The sequence below is a fragment of the Bos taurus genome, chromosome 14 (genome assembly GCF_002263795.3).
Source record: "Bos taurus isolate L1 Dominette 01449 registration number 42190680 breed Hereford chromosome 14, ARS-UCD2.0, whole genome shotgun sequence".
Classification (NCBI taxonomy): Eukaryota; Metazoa; Chordata; class Mammalia; order Artiodactyla; family Bovidae; genus Bos; species Bos taurus.
In genome coordinates, this window is record NC_037341.1 from 66,008,210 (window position 1) to 66,033,284 (window position 25,075).

Genomic DNA, 25,075 nt, shown 5'->3' on the forward strand with positions numbered 1-25,075 from the left:
TACTTCTCTCAGGTGCTATAAGTGTTTTGCATGAACCGTCTCATTTAAATGTAGGAACATTCATTTATAGATTGGCTTTGTTGTTGTTGGTTAGTCGCTAAGTCATGTCCAACTCTTTTGCAACCCCCTGGACTGTAGCCCACTAGGCTCCTCTGTCCATGGGATTTCCCAGGCGAAAATACTGGAGTGGGTTGCCATTTCCCACTCAAAGAGTTATGTCTTTTTTGCTAAATTACTTAATCCTTTTAAGCCCCAAATTTCCTCATCCTTAAAATGAAGATAGTATTACCTATGTCATAGGATTAAACAAGTATATAAAACTTGTGCATGTAAGACTCTTGGAAGAGGGTTTGTCATGTAATATGTCCTCAATAATGGCCACTATTATTATCATAGCTATTAATACCACCACCCACCACTTTGTGCTATTTCTTTATGAGAGAAAACCTTGATTAGGATATTTTAGTGAACTTTTAATAACATTAAAGTTAACATTTCCTTCAACTCTGAGTTTTTTTGCCTTTTACCTGAATGCTTGGGAAATATTGAGAGCAGGAGGAGAAGGGGACGACAGAGGATGAGATGGTTGGATGGCATCACTGACTCAATGGACATGGGTTTGGGTGGACTCCTGGAGTTGGTGATGGACAGGGAAGCCTAATGTGCTGCGGTTCATGGGGTCGCAAAGAGTCGGACACGACTGAGCGACTGAACTGAACTGAATGCTTTTTGAGCAGGGATTTATCTGTTATCATATTTGTATCATACTGTAGTTAAAAGTGATCAATTTTTGATTAACATCACAGGAATAAGAAAGGATATAGTCACTGATTCCATACCCATGCCTCCGACAGCAATACCATATGATTATCATGATTTGAGGTGTAATAACCCTTTTCAGGCTTAGGGAAGGACTCTACCCCAACCATCCTCAGTAGTGTCTTAGGTCACATACATTTTCTTGGGACCTATATTGTTGTTGCCTTGAGAAAACTTGGCTTTTTCTGTTAAAAGCTAAAAATGCATTGTTTTTCCTTTACAGGGACTAAAACCAAACAGGGAAAAGAGTAGTTAGTGGCATTTTGTACAAAATTAACATATAAGCATGCTAAAAATTAAATTGTCAAAATGTGTAAAAGAAAATCATTTATTTTTCCCTGCTTCAAGCAAATGAAAGTTTGTTTTTCATGATGGAACAAATGAAGATTTTTTTGGACCATGTGGAAACAAGCTGAACTAATTTATTGCCAAATGTTGATCTGTGGCTATGAAGCTTTTCACCACTAACCTCAAAAAAATGACCTCACAAACGCTATGTCTGAAAGAAATCGCCAACTATTATTAATTCAATGACAGGCTTTGGACTGTGCTCTGATTCTTAGTGGATTAATAACTTTAAATTATTGTAATGATTATTTTTCCTCTAAAATGCACCAAAATTCTCTCCCCTTCAATCAGCCAAAACTATAGTATTTCCCCCTCTCTTCCCTTAGTCATCAAAAATACTGAATCTAATAGTCTGTGAGATCCTAGTTGACTTAAGTCCAGATATTGTCATCATAAAAATAAAAATTACATCAGCACTCTCCAGAGACCAGTAACTTGATTATTTCAAGTCACCTATACATGGTTTCCCCATTGATAGAATGTCACGAGATTAATAGTGAGACAAAGACCACTTCCTTCCTTCCTTCTCCCACACCAGAGGTCAGCTTGGTTTGAAGCCAGGACCTAGAATACTAATCTAGCCAAACAAAAATCATTTCTGGTTGAGAGGACAGATTGGCTATTTTGTTTTAAAACTGCCTCAAGAATGGGAGACTTTATGATGGTAGATTCAGAACTATTTAAATTCACTATATTATTTAGATAAGTTAAATAAGCAGGATGACAATATACACCCTACTTAGTTAACTTATTGAAAGGACTGACACTGAAGCTGAAGCTCCAATACTTTGGCCACCTGATGTGAAGAGCTGACTCATTGGAAAAGACCCTGATGCTGGGAAAGATTGAAGGCAAAAGGAGAAGGGGATGACAGAGGATGAGATGGCTGGATGGCATCACCAACTCAATGGACATGAGTTTGAGCAAACTCCAAGAAATGGTGAAGGACAGGGAAGCCTGGCATGCTGCAGTCCACGGGGATCACAAAGAGTCAGACATGACTGATCGACTGAACAACAATACTTTTGAGACTTGCCAATCCAGGGCTTCTTCAGGACTTGGCTGCCTTAAGCCTGAGGAATCTGGAGAGACTATACTGAGGAGAAGGCACCCTTTGGTGTGAAGGAATCCAGTTTATGCTGTGGTGTTTAGTGGTATACCACCACTAAAGCAATAGCTGGACCGCCATTGATCAGGCGGCATATTGCAGTCTCTAAGAAAACCAGACAGTGATGTAGGGTAAGGTCAGGTTAGCTGAATTTTTCAACTCTTGAGGCTATCAGAAGTCCGATCAAGCCAGATTCCAGAAGCTAGCTAAATGGCAGTTAACACTAGCTGGCATTGAGCTGGAGAGTGGGGACACAATTAAAAGCAATTTCAGGTTTTACTTAAGGAGAAGGGTGGGCTGGGAAACTGGATGTCTTTTGAGGAAGAACTCTGCAAGGATTCTAGAATCCAAGGGTTGCGCAGGTGAGGAACTCAGCAGGCTGTAGATGCCGGTGAACAGACGCATCAGAAGGAGCCTGACTATACGCTGTTTTCCCTTCCTCCATCTTTATATGTCAGCCTCCATCCACAAGCATCTATAGGAGACTTTGCAACAGAGCTTCAGTAGCCTCTTGAAACAGAGGCTGTATTCTCACAGCTGGATCCAGTTAAATGTCAGGCATTTCTCAGAGTATAAAATATTCCTCCAAACACTACTTCAGGATGATATAAATGGTCAAATATGTTTAGAAAATATTACAACCATATCCTCCCCAAGGAGATTCACAATGAACACTAACACATTCAGGCTCTCAGGGGTCTTCCAGTAAAATAGCTATTTAAATTTGTTTAACTCACCTCTCTCCAAATAGATTTGAGTTGAAACTTTTTGTGGTGGTGTGTCCCTCTTATGACACTGGGTTCTAGGGAACACCAGTTTGGAGACGCTTTTCTCAAGGAACTTCAGGGCCATTCGGGGCCTTCAGGAACAGCTGCCAGAAGGAGTCCATTCCTTCTGTCCCCTGTGGAGACGCTTCATCCAGCCTCACGTTGTGTTCAGTACAACTCCTGGGGTGCCACTCATTGAGACTACAAGGTGAATGACAGGCTTGTGTAGTCCATTTATCAGCCCCGTTCTGTTATGCATACAAGAGGCAGAAGAGGATAATCATTAAGAACAGGTTACCTAGGGACTTCTCTGGTGGTCCAGTGGTTAAGACTCCACACTCCCAATGCAGGGGGCCCGGGTTTGATCCCTGGTCAGGGAACTAGATCCCACATGGCACAATTAAGACCCAGCACAACCAAGTAGATTAAAAAAAAATATATATATATATACACACATACACACACACATATATAAAAAGAGAGTACGTTACCTAGGTTCCAGTTCAAGCTCTTCACTTAGCCCAGACAAGATAGTTATTCCCTCTGTGATTCAATTTTCTCATATATCAAATACGGCTAGCAATAGTTTAATAGTATCCAATGTTACATATTATACAGTATACACATACTATATGTTGGTATAGTAACATGCAGTATAGTTATTTTTGTAGGCTTTTTGTAAGAAATATTAGTTATGTTTGTATAAAGCATTTAGAGTATGTTAAGTATTAGCTATTACTATTATAGTTCTTATTATCATCACATTTCTGTGTGATGGTGATCATAATGTAACTCTCATGTCAGCCACAATTGTCTATGAAATCTATAGCTTTGGACACGTTGCTTAAAAAGAATGATTACCTTCCCTTGGCATATGCCCTCCCAGTACACCTAGTCTATCTACTCCAAAGAGCAGGGATGAGCCTGTTTCCCTGTTTTGTATATGACAAGTTTATAGGAAGAGATTTTATTAATACTTGTATCAAGCTGAATCTGAAACGCCCACCAGATCATTGTAGATTTTTATGTGACTTCAGTTATATTTGATGAGAAAATGTATTTGGTGCAGGTCTGGGCATAAGGCTGGCGGATGAGCCCACATCCCTATATCATGGATTGTATCCAGCATCCCGTGGTTGACGACCGCCTGCAGCTTACTCACTGCTGCCTGACTGCTCCACCTCTGGACCCTACCAATAGTCAGCTCTCAGTGCTTTGTGTACTGAACAGACGGTTAGGGCTTCCCTGGTGGCTCAGACGGTAAAGCGTATACCTGCAATGTGGGAGACCTGAATGGCTACCCACTCCAGTACTCTTGCCTGGAAAATCCCATGGATGGAGGAGCCTGGTAGGCTTCAGTCCATGGGGTCACTAAGAGTCTGACCCGACTGAGCGACTTCACTCCCTGAGGTCGGCAGTGGGTAGCAAACATATGCTGGTGTTTCTTCCTGTCTGTATTCTGTCAGTTACATCATTTCCTTTCTTCTCTGTTTTTTTAAGACCAACGGAGAGAGGTCTTCACTAGATAATCAGAAAGTGCTGAGTCCTTCCTGCCCTGTCCTTTCATTTTCAAATTGAGTTGTTAACCCTGTACAGACAGCCCCAGGGACACTCCCTCTAGTCATCTCTAGACCAATATTAGAGATACAAGTTTGGATTAATTTCGAAGTTTGACTCAGATGGCCTTTGACCCTTGGCAGTCAGCATCCTAAGTTGCATTTGTCCCAGGGTCCTTTGTCACAGGCCTCCAGATGAGCTTTCAAACATATTCTGCTTCCCAGGATGGCCTCTTCCAGAGCCAACTTCCTGGAGTCTAGCAGGTATGAAAAGTTAATTTGTGCCTAGAAATGAGGAGACTGTGTCACAGAGGGATAAACAACTCACCTGGCCTGTGCAACTAGCAGTAGCAGTGAGATTTTAATTCTGGGGAGCCAGTCTCAGTTCAGATTAGACTCCCACTGTCCAAGTCTGGACTTGAAATTCAACCATGTCCGTGGGCCAAGGGCATGTCAAGTGCTGCTTTCCTTCTTTTGGTATCTTACACTTCCAGAGCACTCCTTTGGGCAAATGGGCCAACAGAAGGTAAACTAGCAAGTTTTCTAAGTCAAAAATGTGTACCTTTCCAAAGATTGGTGGCTTTACTGAAATAAAAATAGTAGGAACTGTGATGTTTCATATTAGCTTTCCAGGTGGCTCAGTGGTAAAGAATCTGCCTACCAAGCTGAAGACACAGGTTCCATCCCTAGGTTGGGAAGATCCCCTGGAGAAGGAAATGGCAACCCACTCCAGTATTCTTGCCTGGGAAATCCCATGGACAGAGGAGCCTAGCGGGCTACAGTCTATGGGGGTCACAAAGAGTCAGACACGATTTAGCAACTAAACAGCAACAGCAACGTGATATTTCATGCCACTTTTAGGAAACGGTGGAATATAAAAATATTTTGCAGAAATTTATTGAAGCAACTGCTAGTGGCTGTCTGCAGCACTTTTAAACACTTATGAAAAATGTGCACATGACTCATGAAGGAGACAGTAAGTCACATAGGAAAATAAAATGATGCCAAAGAAATAAGCAAATAAGAGCAGTTATCCAGAACTGCCTTCCTAGACGTAGGACGTTGCTGAGATTAAAATTATTAGCAAGAAAGAACATGTGACCTCCTGAGCTGCCATAGAGTTACTCACTAGACTTGCAGTGATGTGAGGTTCACGTGAGAGAATACGTGTGAAAAATTACTTTGAAAGGGACCTCGCAAAACCATCAGTCATTACATTTGTTTTTAACAAACTTTGGAAGGCAGAGAAGATCTGCACTGGTGGAAATGGGCACAGGCCGCACGTGAGAGAGCAGAGGTGGGACAGGGAGGGGTGTGTCAGGGTGTGAAACAGGGACCATGCTGGAAATAACGCCGCCTCCATAAATGGAACACTCTGCAGACTCTGAAAGAACGAGGCTGCCCGACATATAACATGAAACGTTTTCCGAGATGTTCTTGGAGTAGAAAAAGATGTTCTGTTAAGTAGGAAAAAAGCAAGATACAGAAAAGTGTGTATGATATGCTAACATCATTCTGTGTAAAGAAATCAAAACGCATGCACTCTCACCCACGCCTGCCTAAAGCATCTCTGGAAAGAAAATCTCAAGCACCAGCAGCAGTAGCTCACTTTGAGGAGGGGACCTCGTGGGCCACAAGGACGTGAGAAAGAGTTTCCTTTCACTGATCCCTCTTGTATGGCTTTTGAGTTTTTTACTGTACGCATGTGCTATATATTCAAAACTAAAATTTCAGGGTTTTCCCTGCTGGCTCAGCGGTAAAGAATCCACCTGCCAATGCAGGAGACATGGGTTCGATCCCTCATCTGGGAAGATCCCACATGCCGTGCCACAACTATTGAGCCTGTGCTCTAGAGCCTGGGAGCCACAGCTACTGAGCCACTGGCCACAACTGTTGAAGCCCACGTGCCCTAGGGCCCCTCCTCTTGCAGCAAGAGAAGTCACCACAATGAGAAACCCATGCACTGCAACTAAAGAGTAGCCCTCACTTGCCTCAACTGAAGAAAAGCCCACGCAGCTATGAAGACCAGCACAGCCAAAGATAAATAAATGAAAACCAAATTCTTGAAAAATTAAATTTGACACTAGATACAGCTAGATGAGATAAAGAAATAACTGGCAGAGGAACTCAATATAAATAAGAAATTTAGATTTCACAAGAATAGGTTGGAAGTCTCTGAGATTGTGAAATTGTATTCAATGCATTTATTCTGCTTTACTAAGTTTAGAAAGCTGGGTTTTTAAAATATTGCTTCTTCCTAGGAATGTAATATTGGACAATTATCTTATAAGATCTTTGGTTTCTTCTTTTTTTTTTATTTTGGTCAAAGAAAGGACAGACCTGACCAATAATTTTTCCCAAGTTCTTATATATGGTTTTTATTGTTTCCTTTTATTACAATGCTTAATAATGTATATTGTTTTCTTTTTAAAAATTCTCATTAGAAAATAGCTTTTAAAATTGTGTGTATAATTTCTGTCTTCACAAAGTAGTACTGAATAAATTGTTACATTAGAGTAAGCTTATTTTATAGCTCGTACTATACCATGAATAGCTATTATCTAGCTTGTATAAAAAGTCAAATGGATTCTCAGAAACTAGAGTTCAAAACTCTAAATCATTAGGTTGAGAACAATAGGAAATTGATGTCTTCAAATTATGAGATTGTTTAGACAAACCAAATTGTTTCAGGTTGGAGTGTATGCTGGTTGTAAATTATATACACAACAATGATGACCTCAGTGGTGAAACAGGTTGAATTATGTTTTTAAGTTGTGCTACCCAAAAAATGCTACATAAATCAGTTTTTCTCAGGCTGCTAATTATTAATAAATAAGCAGTTTCCAGTGTTATTTGGAAAGCCAAATCCGCTTCTCTGTGGCCACTTCTCCCCCACATTTTCCGTCCCTCCATTATTATAAGTAATGTTAAAGTGATGACAGTAACACATTCCTACATAGGTTTATAATGTGATATTTTACCAAGCTATCCCTGGAATTCTAGATTTTAAATTAGATCAAGTCAATCTGACTCAGAGTCAGCATTCACTTTGTTATTTCTCCTAAAAAGACTCCAAAAAATGACAATGATTATGGTATTCATTTACAAGAGTTTCAAAGTGTAAAATACCCAAGTACGTGTGTGTAAAGGATCCAAGGTGAGTAAGTGCAGAGTGGACCATCAGGTGATGGATTTCCCCACTCTCTGGGCCCTGCCATCTAGATCTAGGTGGATCCAGAGTCATCATGCACTTCCTGATCCACATGGAAACAAGCAGCCAGGTTGGATGTGTTTCCATGTCTTCATATGCATGTGTTCTGATCATCCCCATCTCTGAGGAAAGCTTCTCTGTAGAGGTCAAGATTCATCTTGAAACGACAGAGAAAAATCAGAAGTTATATGCTACCCCATCCATCCTGTGGCCCTTATATTATCCCCTTCTAAAGGTAATGTTGTTGGGTAAATGCGTGAAGTTCTTGGGATGGTTTGATAGATTGTATTTTCATAGGCATCCCTTGGAGAAGGGAAAGGCTACTCACTCCAGTATTCTGGCCTGGAGAATTCCATGGACTATATAGCCCATGGGGTCGTAAAGAGTTGGACATGACTGAGCAACTTTCACTTTCATGACTTTTACAAGTAATGCTCAGTGTATAGGAAATGTTTACATAAACAAAAAGACTTGAATGGCCCTTTTCAACATGGTTTGTCTTTTCAATTTAAAAGGTATGACGTTGGCATTGGCAGGAACATATCTATTGGTGAACTTTGCTCCAAATATAACTCAGGCTATCTCCGCAAGAACAGTACAGTATTACTTTGTTGGCTGGCAGTTCATGATCTACATGGTAAGAATTCTAAAAATTTTACTATCCCAGAAGCGATATTGTCTAGACCACTGGTACATGGAGATGTTGGAGAGCTACTATAATCTTTTCTTCTCAGTGTTAATAACTCATTAAAATGTAAATATACCTGACCAATATTTGAAACACTAAATCAAAAATAGAAGTACCCCTGTTCCCTGGGTATTCTGTCCTTGGGGATAACTTATCACTGGAACAGTTTCCACAATTTATGGAATTTAATCCAGCAAAGTCCAGAGTCACATATTTTAGGACAACTCAAAAAAACAAACAAACAAAAAAAAAACCTCTCTTCCCAAGTCAAAGGAAAGTACCTTAAGATATACTTTACTTCACTGAATTTTATTTAAGGTAGGTATTCTCTTCAAAAAAGCACTCATAGAGACCCATGCAATAGGCTGTCTGAAGAGAAATTAGACAATACTGAGAGGTGGGGAAAAGAAAAAACAGAATGAGCTGATGTAGAAATTGGAAGCCACTAATTGCGATTTTTTAAAAATTTGATGCAATGACTATGTCTGGTGGGTATTAAGAAAGAATGTGATTGAAATACTTGGCCTATAACTTGTTATGGAAGTCAGTTTAGATTGGAAAATAAGAATATTCTAGGAAAGGCAGGCAGGAAGAAGAAAAATTGGGTTGTCTAGATCAGCATTTAACCAAGAACTGAATTGGTAAAATAGTTGTGAATTCAATAAAAAGAATCAAGGCACACAGAATCATACATTTTTAGGGTTAGAAGTGACCTCAAAAAGCTATCGGGCCCAGTGCTCTGCCTTTAAAACAGGTTCAGTTCAGTTCAGTTCAGTTCAGTCACTCAGTCGTGTCTGACTCTGCAACCCCATGGACTGCAGCACACCAGGCCTCCCTGTCCATCATCAACTACCAGATGATGACTTTACTCAAACTCATGTCCCTTGAGTCAGTGATGCCATCCAACCATCTCATCCTCTGTTGTCCCCTTCTCCTCCCACCTTCAATCTTTCCCAGCATCAGGGTCTTTTCAAATGAGTCAGCTCTTCACATAAGGTGGCCGAAGTATTGAAGTTTCAGCTTCAACATTAGTCCTGCCAATGAACACTCAGGACTGATCTCCTTTAGGATGGCCTAGTTGGATCTCCTTGCAGTCCAAGGGACTCTAAAGAGTCTTCTTCAACACCACACACAGTTCAAAAGCATCAATTCTTTGGTGCTCAGCTTTCTTTATAGGCCAACTCTCACATCCATACATGACCACAGGAAAAAACCATAGCCTTGACTAGAAGGACCTTTGTCGGCAAAGTAATGTCTCTGCTTTTCAATATGCTGTCTAGGTTGGTCATAACTTTCCTTCCAAGGAGTAAGCGTCTTTTAATTTCATGGCTGCAAAAACCATCTGCAATGCTTTTGGAGCCTAAAAAAATAAAGTCTAACACTGTTTCCACTGTTTCCCCATCTATTTGCCATGAAGTGATGGGACCAGATGCCATGATCTTCGTTTTCTGAATGTTGAGCTTTAGGCCAACTTTTTCACTCTCCTCTTTCACTTTCATCAAGGGGCTCTTTAGTTCTTCTTCACTTTCTGCCATAAGGGTGGTGTCATCTGCATATCTGAGGTTATTGATATTTCTCCCAGGAATCTTGATTCCAGCTTGTGCTTCTTCTAGCCCAGCATTTCTCATGATGTACTGTGCATATAAATTAAATAAGCAGGGTGACAATATACAGCCTTGACGTGTTCCTCTCCTGATTTGGAACCAGTCTGTTGTTCCAAGCCCAGTTCTAACTGTTGCTTCCTGACCTGCATACAGATTTCTCAAGAGGCAGGTCAGGTGGTCTGGTATTCCCATCTCTTTCAGGATTTTCCACAGTTTATTGTGATCCACACAGTCAAAGGCTTTGGCATAGTCAATAAAGCAGAAATAGATGTTTTTCTGGAACTCTCTTGCTTTTTCCATGATCCAGCAGATGTTGGCAATTTGATCTCTGGTTCCTCTGCCTTTTTGAAAACCAGCTTGAACATTAGGAAGTTCACGGTTCATGTATTGCTGAAGCCTAGCTTGGAAAATTTTGAGCATTACTTTACTAGCATGTGAGATGAGTGCATTTGTGCGATAGTTTGAGCATTCTTTGGCATTGCCTTTCTTTAGGATTGGAATGAAAACCGACCTTTTCCAGTCCTGTGGCCACTGCTGAGTTTTCCAAATTTGCTGGCATATTGAGTGCAGCACTTTCACAGCATCATCTTTTAGGATTTGAAATAGCTCAACTGGAATTGCATCACCTCCACTAGCTTTGTTCATAGTGATGCTTCCTAAGGCCCACTTGACTTCACATTCCAGGATGTCTGGCTCTAGGTCAGTGATCACACCATCGTGATTATCTGGGTTGTGAAGATCTTTTTTGTACAGTTCTTCTGTGTATTCTTGCCACCTCTTCTTAATATCTTCTGCTTCTGTTAGGCCCATACCATTGCTGTCCTTTATCGAGCCCATCTTTGCATGAAATGTCCCCTTGGTATCTCTGATTTTCTTGAAGAGATCTCTAGTCTTTCCCATGCTGTTGTTTTCCTCTATTTCTTTGCATTGATCGCTGAGGAAGGCTTTCTTATCTCTTCTTGTTATTCTTTGGAACTCTGCATTCAGATGTTTATATCTTTCCTTTTCTCCTTTGCTTTTCCCTTCTCTTCTTTTCACAGCTATTTGTAAGGCCTCCCCAGACAGCCATTTTGCTTTTTTGCATTTCTTTTCCATGGGGATGGTCTTGAGCCCTGTCTCCTGTACAATGTCACGGACCTCATTCCATAGTTCATCAGGCACTCTATCTATCAGATCTAGGCCCTTAAATCTATTTCTCATTTCCACTGTATAATCATAAGGGATTTGATTTAGGTCATACCTGAATGGTCTAGTGCTTTTCCCTACTTTCTTCAATTTAAGTCTGAATTTGGTAATAAGGAGTTCATGATCTGAGCCACAGTCAGCTCCTGGTCTTGTTTTTGCTGACTGTATAGAGCTTCTCCATCTTTGGCTGCAAAGAATATAATCAATCTGATTTCGGTGTTGACCATCTGGTGATGTCCATGTGTAGAGTCTTCTCTTGTGTTGTTGGAAGAGGGTGTTTGCTATGACCAGTGCATTTTCTTGGCAAAACTCTATTAGTCTTTGCCCTGCTTCATTCCGTATTCCAAGGCCAAATTTGCCTGTTACTTCCAGGTGTTTCTTGCCTTCCTACTTTTGCATTCCAGTCCCCTATAATGAAAAGGACATCTTTTTTGGGTGTTAGTTCTAAAAGGTCTTGTAGGTCTTCATAGAACCATTCAACTTCAGCTTCTTCAGCATTACTGGTTGGGGCATAGACTTGGATTACTGTGATATTGAATGGTTTGCCTTGGAAACGAACAGAGATCATTCTGTTGTTTTTGAGATTGCATCCAAGTACTGCATTTCAAACTCTTTTGTTGACCATGATGGCTACTCCATTTCTTCTGAGGGATTCCTGCCCGCAGTAGTAGATATAATGGTCATCTGAGTTAAATTCACCCATTCCAGTCCATTTGAGTTCACTGATAACTAGAATGTCAACATTCACTCTTGCCGTCTCTTGTTTGACCACTTCTAATTTGCCTTGATTCATGGACCTGACATTCCAGGTTCCTATGCAATATTGCTCTTTACAGCATTGGACCTTGCTTCTATCACCAGTCACATCCACAACTGGGTATTGTTTTTGCTTTGGCTCCATCCCTTCATTCTTTCTGGAGTTATTTCTCCACTGATCTCCAGTAGCATATTGGGCACCTACTGACCTGGGGAGTCCCTCTTTCAGTATCCTATCATTTTGCCTTTTCATACTGTTCATGGGGTTCTCAAGGCAAGAATACTGAAGTGGTTTGCCATTCCCTTCTCCAGTGGACCACATTCTATCAGATCTCGCCACCATGACCTGCCTGTCTTGGGTTGCCCCACTGGCATGGTTTAGTTTCATTGAGTTAGACAAGTCTGTGGTCCTAGTGTGATTAGATTGACTAGTTTTCTGTGAGTATGGTTTCAGTGTGTCTGCCCTCTGCTGCCCTCTTGCAACACCTACCATCTTACTTGGGTTTCTCTTACCTTGGGCGTGGGGTATCTATTCACGGCTGCTCCAGCAAGGCGCAGCTGCTGCTCCTTACCTTGGACGAGGGGTATCTCCTCACCGCCACCCTTCCTGACCTTCAATGTGGGATAGCTCCTCTAGGCCCTCCTGCACCCACGCAGCCACCGCTCCTTGGACATGGGGTTGGCCCTCCCTACCGCCGCCCCTGGCCTCGGGCATGGGGTTGGTCCTCCTGGCCAACGCCCCTGACCTCGGACGTGGGGTAGCTCCTCCGGGCCGCCGCCCCTGACCTTGGACTTGTGTAGCTCTTCTCAGCCGTTCCTGCACCGTTGCAGCCTGGCACTCTCGGCCGCTGCCTCGACCTCGGATGTGGGGTAACTCCTCTTGGCCACCGCCCTTCGGGCATGGGGTCCTCCTGGCTTCTGCCCCTGACCTCGGATGTGGGGTAGCTCCTGTCAGCCACACTTAGTGCTCTGGTTGCAGCTGCCCGCCTCATACACTACACACCCTTTAATAAACTAACTGATTTCCCCTCTAAACACCACCAAAAATGTATTCCCCTCTACCCTCTCAGCTCCCAGTCACTCCTCACTCATCATAATGTGGTAGATCCCTCCCCAAGAATTGCTGGATGGAGGTGCTGCATTGGTCCTGATCCTTCTTGCCTTTTGTGCGGCGTTTTCTGACAGCCCACTCTCTTCTCCTGGCGTCGCTCTTGTCCCGGGCTTCTTCAGTTTGTTTTCCCTGTTTCTCTTCCTCTTGTCTGAGCAGTCCATCCCAGGCTCTTGGTGGGCACCTCCTCCCCTTCAACATCCTCTTATCTTTCCATGCTGCACAACCCTTCCAGGGTTTTCTGGAGTGATCTCATTGCCTACTCCACCACCATCATTCTTTAGAAAGACTTTCAAATCCAGACTTGCATCTCCTTCTCAGATCTCTCTTGACCCCAAAGCTATGTTTTCATCTGTCCGCTTATTACCACCGATTCAATGAGTTTGAGCAAACTCCGGGAGAGAGTGAAGGACAGTGAAGCCTGGCATGTTACATTCCAAGGGGTCTCAAAGAGTCAGACACGACTGAGGGGATGAACAACAGCAACGTATTCCTTATTCCTTTTTGGATATCCCATAGAGTCTGCAGGACTAACATCTCAAAAACTGAACTCAATATCTTCTCCCCTAAACTCCCTCCTCTCTTAAATTGGAAGGTTCCCCTTACCCTCATCCTCCAGCAAACTTTAGGAGTGGGCTTTCCAATTCAGAGTAGGCTTCCTCAGGTCTGTCGTACTTTGTCCCCCCTTCCGTCTTTTATCTTCCTACTTTCCACTGTACCCAGTCCTTTAACTATTAAAGCTTTCATCAATCATATCTAAGCACTAGAAGGACTCTGAGTATTTCGTGATAGTCTAGACTTGAAGTCCTACCAACACATTATTATTCTTTGCCTACAGGCAAAACAAATTCTTCATCCGGTAAGAAAAGGGTCACAGAGTCTGTAACCAGAAAATTAAAAGCCTGCACTGAATCCTTTGGAGATTAAAGATGCCTCAAGACTTATTTCCTGGAATAAACAGCATTGTTTGATGATGATGTATTTTATATTGTTTTAATACCAGAGAAAACATTTTAAAAGAACAAAACTACTTTTTTAAGCCTTATAGTTCCACAAAAATGTACGCTGAAGTAATTGCATTTTTCTGTTTTCCAAAGGTAAATCTTAAGTTAATTTATTCACAAATTCATCCAACTAATTTAGTCACCTAGAATATAGAGGAGAATTCCTGAAGCAGGAATTTTACAGTCCTGGGAGAGACTCATATTTCTGTAAAACAATGAAAGTATATTTGAAAATAAATGTCACCAAAAATGCAAATAATTACAGATATTTGTAAGACAGCATAAAATGAACCTTTAATAGAGTCACCTTTGAATAACAATATTGGCATTAGACTCTTAGGGGAATAGATCGATATTATCTTAGTTTATCTCAGTTTGGAATTTAATCCATTATATGTTACATCTCTAAAGACTCTAGAAGTTATCAATTATATACTAAGATCTTGACTTGAAGTTTGGTTTTAAGTCTGTTAACATGTACATGATTAATATTTAATCCTTCATCGTGCCAGGTTCTGTACTTTTTCTGCAAACCATGATTGCAGAGATCATAATGATAGTAATTAAGGCAATTCTTTGAAGAAACGTTCATCTAACTGTTTTTATATTGCATATTATTTATATGGTGGTTGTATTATATCTTGTATTTGTATATTACACCAAGTATAAATACAACACCTGAACTGCCTTTTGAGACTGATCAAATAAGCAGTAAAATGAATGAAAATATTTTACAATCTAAATAAATTTTACATATCTCAAAGGGGGATTGTAAAGTCATATTATCGGAGAAGGCAATGGCACCCCACTCCAGAACTCTTGCCTGGAAAATCCCATGGGTGGAGGAGCCTGGTGGGCTGCAGCCCATGGGGTCGTGAAGAGTTGGACACGACTGAGCGACTTCACTTTCACTTTTCACTGTCCTGCATTGGAGAAGGAAATGGCAACCCACTCCAGTGTTCTTGCCTGGAGAATCCCAGGAACTAGGGGAGCCTGGTGGGCTGCCATCTATGGGGTCTCACAGAGTCGGACACGACTGAAGCGACGTAGCAGCAGCAGCAGCAAAGTCATATTATAGACCAGCTAAGGGCATCTCCTTTAATCATGTGTTTAGCTGTCTCAGGTCAATATCCATCTTCCCTTTAAGGATTACATGAAGTGGAAGCCTCAGAAACAAGGCCCAACCTCTGAGCTGGGACTCTTTGGGGAAGGAAGACAATTTGAGAAGCCTGGTGTCTACTACTCAGAGAGGAATGAAATGTCCTTTGCTCAACCACTAAAACTTACTTTCCCACCTGGTGCTTGCCAAAAAGCAAAAATCAATCAGGTTTTCAAGGTCAAACTAGCTTGGAGAGATGCTGTGAAACATACGTGGCCCCCTGAGAAATTCATCATTTCCATTAGCACATTAAAAACTAGAAGTCCTTTAGGGAAGAGTTAGATTTAACCTTGTTAATCCTGCCCTGCCCAGGCTTATTTGACCACGAGGCCCTTTTCTCAATGGGCCTTTAGTTGAATAGCAACTATGAATACCTCGGCAGAACCCACATGAGGGGCCGTGGCTCTGAGTCTCAGTTACTCTGTGTTCTTTGGCAGGCTTGATTATGGCTGGCTAATTTTTTTTTTTTTTTTTTTGCATACCCAGATTTCCCCACAGACTATTCTCCTTCACAAAATAATCTGCATGGTGCTCATTTTCTCTCCACCAGAAAAAAAATAAGCAGAAGCAGGGGCCCAGCCAGTCGTTTGGTGTGATTTTCTACCCCAAAGCCCATTATTAAGTCAGCCTTTCCGGAAAAAGCGGCTTCAACCCACCAGCAGGTGTTAAAACCTGAAAGGAGAAAACTCTGTTTGTGTAAGCCCTCTGTGTCTGGTGCATGAGGTTCACCTGCTTGGTTGTCTGAATGTAAGAAGCACTCACAGGTCTGCACTCAGACCCACTTCTGCAGCCGAGGTCACCAACCTCACTGAGCAGGTTGAGCCCTGTGCCCGCTCCGACCATGTTGCATCCTTCACCCGGGCTGCAAGCAGCCCTAGACATTGGCAGATGGGGAAGCCCAAGTAGCGAGGTTCAGTAACTTGTCTGAGGTCACATAAATACTAAGTGAAAGAGCCAGAATTCAAAACCAGGTGGACCACTTCTGGGGTACACGCTCCAATTCATTCCCCACCCACCTCCACACAGAATCAATACAGGCTGACCTCCAAGCATCAGACCTTTGTCCAGACTGGGCTTTAGAGAGAATCTTTGCAGAGCCCATTTCTTTTGGACAAGGACACTATATCAAAAGCTACACTTTCAGAGAGAACTTGAGAAGATGAGATGACTGCAGGCTTGGTACTGGGAGTGGGGTTTCCAGTGGTGAAATGTTGTGTATCTCTCTTGTCACACCATCCCATGGACTGCCAGTGCTCTTTTTGCCACTGAAAACAAAGTGATTGTTATTGTTGTTGTTGAGTCGTTAAGTTGTGTCTACTCTTTGTAACCCCATGGATTGCAGCACACCAGACTCCTCTGTCCTTTACTGTCTTCCCAGAGTTTGCTCAAATTCATGTCCATTGAGTTGGTGATGTTAGCTAACCACCTCATCCTCTGCCGAAAACAGGGTGAGGAGTGCCTTTAAATTCAATTAGAGAATGAATCCAGAAAAACCCAGAATCAATTCAGAAAACTCATCCTGAAGATTTTGTTACTCTGGAAAGACTTCAAGTACCCAAACCTGAATTAGTTTCCTATGTTTCCTATAACCAACTGTCACACAATTTAGTGGCTTAAAACAATGCAATTTTATTTTCTTAACAGTTTTGAAAGTCAGAGATTCAACATGGGTCTCATGGACTAAAATCAAGATATTGGCAGAGCTGTATTCCTTGCTAGCGCCCCTGGGGAAGAATCTGTTTCCTTGCCTTTTCCAACTTCTAGAGGCGGCCAGCATTCCTTGACTTGGGTCTTTCTCATGTTACATCTCTCTCTGACCGCAGCTGGGAAGGTTCTCTGCTTTTAAGGACCCTTGTGACTACTCTGGGCCCACTTGGACAATCCAGGATAATCTCTGCATCTCAAGGTCCATAGCCTTAATCATGTCTGGGAAGCCCCTTTGCTGTGTAATATAACATGCACACAAGTTCCAGAGACCAGGGCATGGACATCTTGAGGTGGGGTGGGACATTACCCTACCTACCAGTGGAAACCCCTCTGAGCCTTGGTATCCTTATCTGTAAAACGAGGATAATAGTAGCACCCACCTTCTGAGACGGTTGTGAGAATTAAATGAATTTGTACAAGTAAAGCATGTGGAGAGCGTTCACCCTGTGCTGTTATCACTTCTGGCCTCTGAGATAGCAGTGAGCAAAGCTGCTTCTTCTGGGTTGCAGCAACCTGCAGAAGTCACAGCTTCTTTAATACTGAATTTTTGTTCAGAGAGGAGGGAAAATGTTACTAAGAAAAAAATTAACATTAACTCATGCGGCTTGGATATCTTACTCCTGGGAGCTCTGTGATCTCTTGCCACAGGACAGAACCCAGGGGCAAATAACAGTCATTCTGTGAATAACAGAAACTCATATTTTATTGATCTGAAATCATAGAGATGAAGTTTGCAAAAAAAGTCACATGTGATTTTTTTAAACTGATAGCTACCAAAATCCCCCGCAAAAAAATAATCGGCATGCTAACAGGTTGAGCTAACATGCTCTATGCCTTGGTGTAGGAGTGGCTGCCTTCCCTCCAGCCACAAATACCATGATCCCAAAGGCTGCTGGGAGCTGTCTGTAACTGCGTCACGTGAGAAATGGACTCCTCTGGTTGAGGGGAGACCAAGCTGAGAGGGATGTTTCGGTTTTCATGGCAGCTTTCGGGAAGGTGAAGAGATAAGAGTTGAAAAGATTTTGTAGCACAACCTGATTAAATTAAAGGTCTGGCAAATAAGTCCTATAAGAAAAAGTTAAAATAATTGGTTTCATTTGCCAGGAAAAAGACAAGACTAAGGGATGAGTTAATCTTCCGTATTAGATGAAAAGGTTTTAAGTGAGAAAGATATGATCCTGCTGCTTTCCATACCCACAGAGGATTAAAGGGAGAAACAAAGCAATGGGTGAAACCTTGAGTTGGAACAAGAGACATTTGTGTTTATTTAGAAAAGACTCCATGAGTAAAATGCAATCCTGAAAGTAGTGAAATCCCCAACTGCTGGGGTCCAGCCCCGGCTGATCCAGGGTATTAGAAGGAGAGAGAGCTTCAGCGACCTATTTATTTAAATATTCATTAAAGATATAAAGAGTAATAGAATGAGGATAGCTCAGTAGGAAAATTCAGTGGAGAAAAGAGGCTGAGTAGCTTGGTTTACGCAGAAAATCAATATAACCTGTGACACCAGGTTAGCTCTGACCACAGAGGCCGCAGGCACCCTCTTGAATAGCGGAAGGTGCCCCACCTTAGACACCTTCTCTAGTGGGTCTTAGAAGCCCAGGCAAATAAATGGTCGCAGAGGACCTTCGCGCTCCAGATGGAGACTCAGCTGGAAATTGAGGAGGAGAATGACATGGGGAGACCAAGCTTTGGTGAGCAAGGCCCGTAGCTTTATTTTCAACGGGGGTTTTTATACCCTAAGTTACACATAGAGGATAATAGGGGATGCCAAGTCAGCAGTCTTTGATCCTTATCAAAAACCAGGGTTTCTTTCCTGCAAATTTATCGTATACAAATGGTTTAGGTGATTTATATCATCTTCTGGCCAGAAGGCCTATTAACATTTTATGACTCTTGACAAAGACTTATTTTCTCTAAGAGTAATTATTTTAAGGTTTGGCGCCATCTTCCGAAGGTGTTAGATAAAATTGCATTCCTATAAGGTGGATGTGTAATGGGTTTACAACAAAGGAAAGAATTTATTACCTTAAGGATCTAAAGTCGCTAACACTAAGGCCGCTACTTATTTTTTCTACATACCAACTATATTAATTAATACATATTCAAGGATACAATACAGGGGATGTGAAAACTTGGCAACAAGCATTGGTTCATCAATGAAATCTTTTACTAGTTTTATTCGGACAGTTTCTAACTCTCTGAGAGGCTCTAAGCTATTTGAATATCTTAAGCTTCCCATGCCCCTCGAGGCTGGGAGACTGTAAACAATCGTATGCATAGCTGTAGGAGTCCGGGTAAACTTGACAGGCAAGTTAGAGAGCTATCTGAGGGGGCTGGATTTAAACACTCCTAATTGCCCAGGAACTTTATTAATTGGAGCTGTAAGTTAACTCTTTGACAGAGAGAGCGAGATAGTGGTGGGGGACAGCCCCCAGTAAAGTCAGAGGTGAGAGCACAAAGCAATAAAGTAGGCAGACTCTGGTTTTGGGGGGAAGATGCTCAAGAATATCCAGGGGGACTCCCAAGGCTCGATCCCACCTTTGCGTATGCCGAGCCTCCTTCCTCATGACCTTTGTCACGAGTGGAATGCCTCACCGGCTCCTGGCACCCAACTCTCATCATTTTTAAGAAAGAAAAAAAAAAACTAGTGCTGATATTTTTACGTGTCCAATGTAAACATTCATATTTATAATTTCAGTCCAGAGATACTGTCTCTTTGGGGGAAAGAAAAGAGCTTTGCTTCAGGTATCTTGTTGTGGTTGATCAGTCGCTAAGTCATATCTGACTCTTCGTGACCTCATGGACTGCAGCACACCAGGTTTCCCTGTCCTTCACTATCTCCCTGAGTTTGCTCAAATTGTGTCAATGATGCCATCCAACCATCTCATTCTCTGTCACCCCCTTCTCCTCCTGCTCTCAATCTTTCCCAGCCTCACTGTCTTTTCACTGAGTCAGCTCTTCGCATCAGGTGGCCAAACTATTGGAGCTTCAACATCAATCCTTCCAATGAATATTCAGGATTGATTTCCTTTAGGATTGACTGGTTTGATCTCCTTGTTGTCCAAGGGACTCCCAAGAGTCTTCTCCAGCACCACAGTTCAAAAGCATCAATTCTTCAGTGCTCAGCCTTCTTTATGACCTGACTCTCATACTTGTACATGACTACTGGAAAAACCATAGCTTTGACTGTAAGCACCTTTGTCAGCAAAGTGATGTCTCTGCTTTTTAATATACTGCCTAGTTTTATCATAGCTTTCCTTCCAAGGAACGGTCACCATTCGCAGTGATTTTGGAGCCTGAGAAAATAAAAGTCTGTCACTGTTTCCACTTTTTCCCCATCTATTTGCCATGAAATGATGGGACAGGATGCCATGATCTTAGCTTTTTGAATGTTGAGTTTTAAGCCAGTTTTTTCACTCTCCTCTTTCAACTTCCTCAAGAGGCTATGTAGCTCCTCTTCAAGTTTTTCCCATTAGAGTGGTATCATCTGCATATCTGAGGTTGTTGATATTTCTCCTGGCAGTCTTGATTCCAGCTTGTGATTCACCCAGCCTGGCATTTCATATGATGTACTCTGCATATAAGTTAAATAAGCAGGATGACAATATCCAGCCTTGATGGACTTCTTTCCCAATTTTGAACCAGTCCATTGTTCCATGTCTGGTTCTGTTACTTCTTGATGTATATACAGGTTTCTAAGAAGACAGGTAAGGTGGTCTGGTAGTCCCATCTCTTTAAAAAATTTTCCATAGTTTGTTGTGATCCACACAGTCAAAGGCTTTAGCATAGTCAGTGAAGGAAGATGTTTTTCTAGAATTCCCTTGCTTTCTTTATGACCCAATGGATGATGGCAACTTAATTTCTGATTCCTCTGCCTTTTCTAAATCCAGCTTGTACATCTGGAAGTTCTTGATTCACTTATTGCTGAAACTTAGCTTGAAGGATTTTGACCATTACCTTTCTAGCATGCGGAATGAGTGCAATTGTATGGTAGTTTGAACATTCTTTGGCATTGGCCTTCTTTGGGATTAGAATGAAAACTGACCTTTTCCAGTCTTGTGGCCACTGCTGTGTTTTCCAAAGTTCCTGATGCATCGAGTGCAGCACTTTAACAGCATCATCTTTAAGGAATAGTTCAGCTGGAATTCTATCACCTCCACTAGCTTTGTTCATAGTAATGCTTCCTAAGGCCCACTTGACTTCACACTCCAGGATGTCTGGCTCTAGGTGAGTGACCACACCATCATGCCTATCTGGGTAATTCAGATCTTTTTTGTATAGTTCTGTGTATTCTTGCCCCCTCTTCTTAATCTCCTCTTCTTCTGTTAGGTCTTTGCCATTTCTGTCTTTATTGTGTCATCCTTGCATTGCTCCCTTGGTATCTCTAATTTTCTTGAAGAGATCTCTAGTCCTTCCCATTCTATTGTTTTCCTCTATTTCTTTGCATTGTTCACTTAAGAAGTCTTTCTTCTCTCTCCTTGCTACTCTCTGGAACTCTGCATTCACTTGGGTATATCTTTCCATCTCTTCTTTGCCTTTCACTTCTCTTCTTTTCTCAGGTGTCTGTAAGGTTTTCTCAGACAACTTTTGGATTATCTTAAGGACCTCAAAAAAGAAAAAAAAAACTAAAAAATAAAATTGAGGGTTCAAAATTATACTCGTTTTCTTAAAGGAAGGAAAATTTTAGACATTCAGTCAATCAATACTTATTGAATACTCAGTTTATTAGACATTTGGTCTGTTTTTTGGCAAACTGTTGATAATAAATTTGATGTGTAATTGACTCATTAATTCCAAAAATACTTATTGAGTGACCAACTGAGTGCCAGGCACTGGAGGCAGAAAAGGTTCCTGTTCTTACAGAGCTGATGTGCTGGTGGAGACAGACAAGAAACAAACACATGGACAGGTCATGGTTAAGACACTCTACAGTTGCCACCTGAAGTCGAGGTTGTGAAAGGATGACTAGGTGACTCTGTTAGAACAGAATGATCTAGGAAGACCTCTCCAAGGGTCTGAGTGACTAGGAATCATTGTGCAAATAAAAGCTCAGGGAAAGCGCATTCCAGGCAGGGCAAACTGTCAGTGCAAAGGCCCAAAGGCAGGAGCAGCCTGAGAACCACAAAGAACCGAAGTGGGGCGGTGGGGAAGCCGTTGTAGCTACTGCAGGTGGACCATCCATGAGCCAGCCATACCCGATGATGAGGTCCCAGGAGTCTTAAGCAAAGGAATGACTAGGTCTAATTTATATTTTTACTACATGTATCATCCTGGATGAATCTTATAATACACAGTGGGAAAAAAAAAAGCAAATGAGCAAAGGCAAGTATATGACTCCACTTGTATAAAGAACAAATGTGTAAAAATAAATGGTATCATTTGGGAATGCATAGAAACATAATTAAAGAAAATGAATGGTAAACACAAAATTCAATACAGTGGTTCCTGGGGAGGCCACAGAAGGGGAGAGCAGCTGTGAAGGGAAGACTTCACGGAGATTGATGGGTTCTCGTCTCAGGTTGGGTAGAGGGCGCAGTGGTACTTGTCATAGTACTGTAAATACCTAATATGTATATCAGACAAGTAATGAGTCTCTATGAATGAAATAGTTCATTATCCAAATTGCATTTTTAAATGACTCCTCTAGTTGCTCAATGGCTGGATGATTAAGAGACAGGAGTCAAGTCAAAGACAAAGTAGAAGCTGTTGCAACAGTCAGAGAGGGTGGGGGGAGGGAGGGAAAGAGAGGACTTTTCAGCTTGTGCAACAGGGCACCTCCTAAGGGGGTAGGGGCCCAGTAGGAACAGGCAGAGAAGCTAGGCGATCATGAATTAAGTGTTGCCCAAACCAGTGAAGAAAATGTGTATTGAGTCCTGGTTTCCATCCTATCAGCTACCTTGGGCATAAGTAAAGTGTTACACATATTATTATTATGGTATATAATACCATAATATGGTTACAGATCTTAATAATATGGTATATTATTTTTATAACAAGAGTCAAACTGTGTTTCCAGGGGCTTCCCTGGTGGTCCAGTGGCTGAGAGTCTGCGCTTAGTGCAGGGGGCAGAGTTCAATCCCTGGTCAGGGCTCTAGACCCCACTTGATACAATGAAAGATCCAGCATGCTGCAACTAAGACCCCACACAGCCAAATAAATAAATTAAATATATTTAAAAGGAAAAAAAAAATTGTTTCCAAAACCACACACAAAAAAATAGTCTTCTAAATGTTGTACCATTGATTCTTTATTTTTGTTATCACTGGAATGAGCCATAACAATTCAACCTTGTTGATGGAGAGGGGAAAAAAAAAAGAGTTAAGTGTTGGGATTTCTCTGGCAGTCCAGTGGTTAAGATTCCGCACTTCTACTGCACGGTATATGGGTTCCATCCCTGGTCAGGGAACTAAGATCCTACAAGCCCCATGGTACAGCCCCTCCCCCTCAAAGAGTGTTAAGTGTTGCCCATATTCATATGATATGGCTGTTGAACATGCCCGTGGGAATGTCTGGTCGATGCCTGGGTAAATGAGACTGGAGTTGCAGGGAGAACTGGAGATCTAGAGCTGGGTGTCATTGCCCTGTAGGTGGTGGTAGAACTCTTGAGTTTGGATGGCTGAGGCTCCTTATGTTGTTCTCATGTATTTAGAATTGTCCTTGGGAACTCTAGTCACCCTCAACCCTCGTATGATACTCATTGCAAAATCAAAAAGTGGCATTCTGAAGACTTTGTGTAGAATAATTTAAACTTTACTCTTCCTATTTCCCTTTCTAGATTTTAGAAATATTAGTTTTCTGCATCCTCCTGTATTTCCATAAAAGAAAAGGAATGAAACATATTGTGATACTGCTAACCCTGGTGGCACTCCTAGGTAAGGATATGTCTTATTTTCTAATTCTCTAATCTAGCCATGCTAAGTTATAAAGGAGTTTAGAGGGGAAATATTTGAGCGTTCTGTTTTTTCTCATTGTTTCTACTTTTGAATTCTGATCTGTAGAAAGAAACTCCCAGTTATGCCAATTATACTTTGCATGTCCATTGCTACAATGGATATGTGTTTATTTTTTTAGTATATTAAAGGAGTTCTTGCCTGGAGAATCCCAGGGACGGGCAGCCTGGTGGGCTACCGTCTATGCGGTCGCACGGAGTCGGGCACGACCGAAGCGACTTAGCAGCAGCAAAGGAATTTTACTTCTTGATAATTCTCTTTACTCTCTGACAATTTGAGGGTTTTTTTTTTTTTTTTTTTGGCAGTAAATAATTAAAGAAACAACTGAATCAACCCAATTGAAACTTTTATATCAGAAATGAACTATCAAAGCCTATCCTGTTTACATTTTTTAAGAAAAATTTAAAACATGGCTAATATGAAACACAAATGTGAGCAGTATGATTTTTTTTGTTCTTATTTATTTATTTTTGGCTGCATCAGGTCTTAGTTGAGGCATGCGGGACTTTTCATTGTGGTATGCAGGCTCAGAACATGTGGGTTGTCTTGCTGATGCCTGCAAGCTCAGCAGTTGAGGCCCATGGGCTTAGTTGCCCCACGGTGTGTGGGATCTTATTCCCTAACCAGGGAATCAAACCCATGTCCCCTGCATCGGAAGGCAGATTCTTAACCACTGGACCACCAGGCAAGTCAGTGATTTTCTTAAATACAACATTTCTCTCACTCATTTACCTACCCATTTCCTTTTTTCCAGATATATCTTATAAGATTTGAAAACTGATGCCTACGTAAGCCCTCTCTATATTTTAAAACCTATTTTCCTTCCCCACTCCTCCATCTCTGTCTGTCTGTCTGTCTCTCTGTCTCTGTCTCTCTCTCTGTCTCTCTGTCTCTCTCTCTCTCTCTCTCTCTATATATATATATAATATCTCAACACTAGGAAATCTCACTAATAATTTGTGAAATTCCCTTTTTAAAGATTTTTATTTATAATCCTCCCTTTGCCTCTTCTTTGCCAATAAGATGACCCATCCATCCTGTGTTGTTTGCCCTGACTTTGAATTGGAAGATTTGCATTTGTGGTAGTTACTATATAGAAACA

The 25,075-nt window shown here is 41.6% G+C and overlaps 1 protein-coding gene across 2 annotated transcripts in view; it reads left to right on the top strand.

The window, feature by feature from the left end:
* Nucleotides 1–25,075, top strand: part of NIPAL2 (NIPA like domain containing 2) — a 91,156-nt gene that overhangs the window by 47,740 nt on the left and 18,341 nt on the right. For both annotated transcript variants that reach the window (XM_002692793.7, XM_025001878.2), the window contains exons 5-6: nt 8,325–8,446; nt 23,799–23,895. In XM_002692793.7, coding sequence (XP_002692839.1) covers nt 8,325–8,446; nt 23,799–23,895 — 219 coding nt within the window. The remainder of the gene's footprint in view (nt 1–8,324; nt 8,447–23,798; nt 23,896–25,075) is intronic.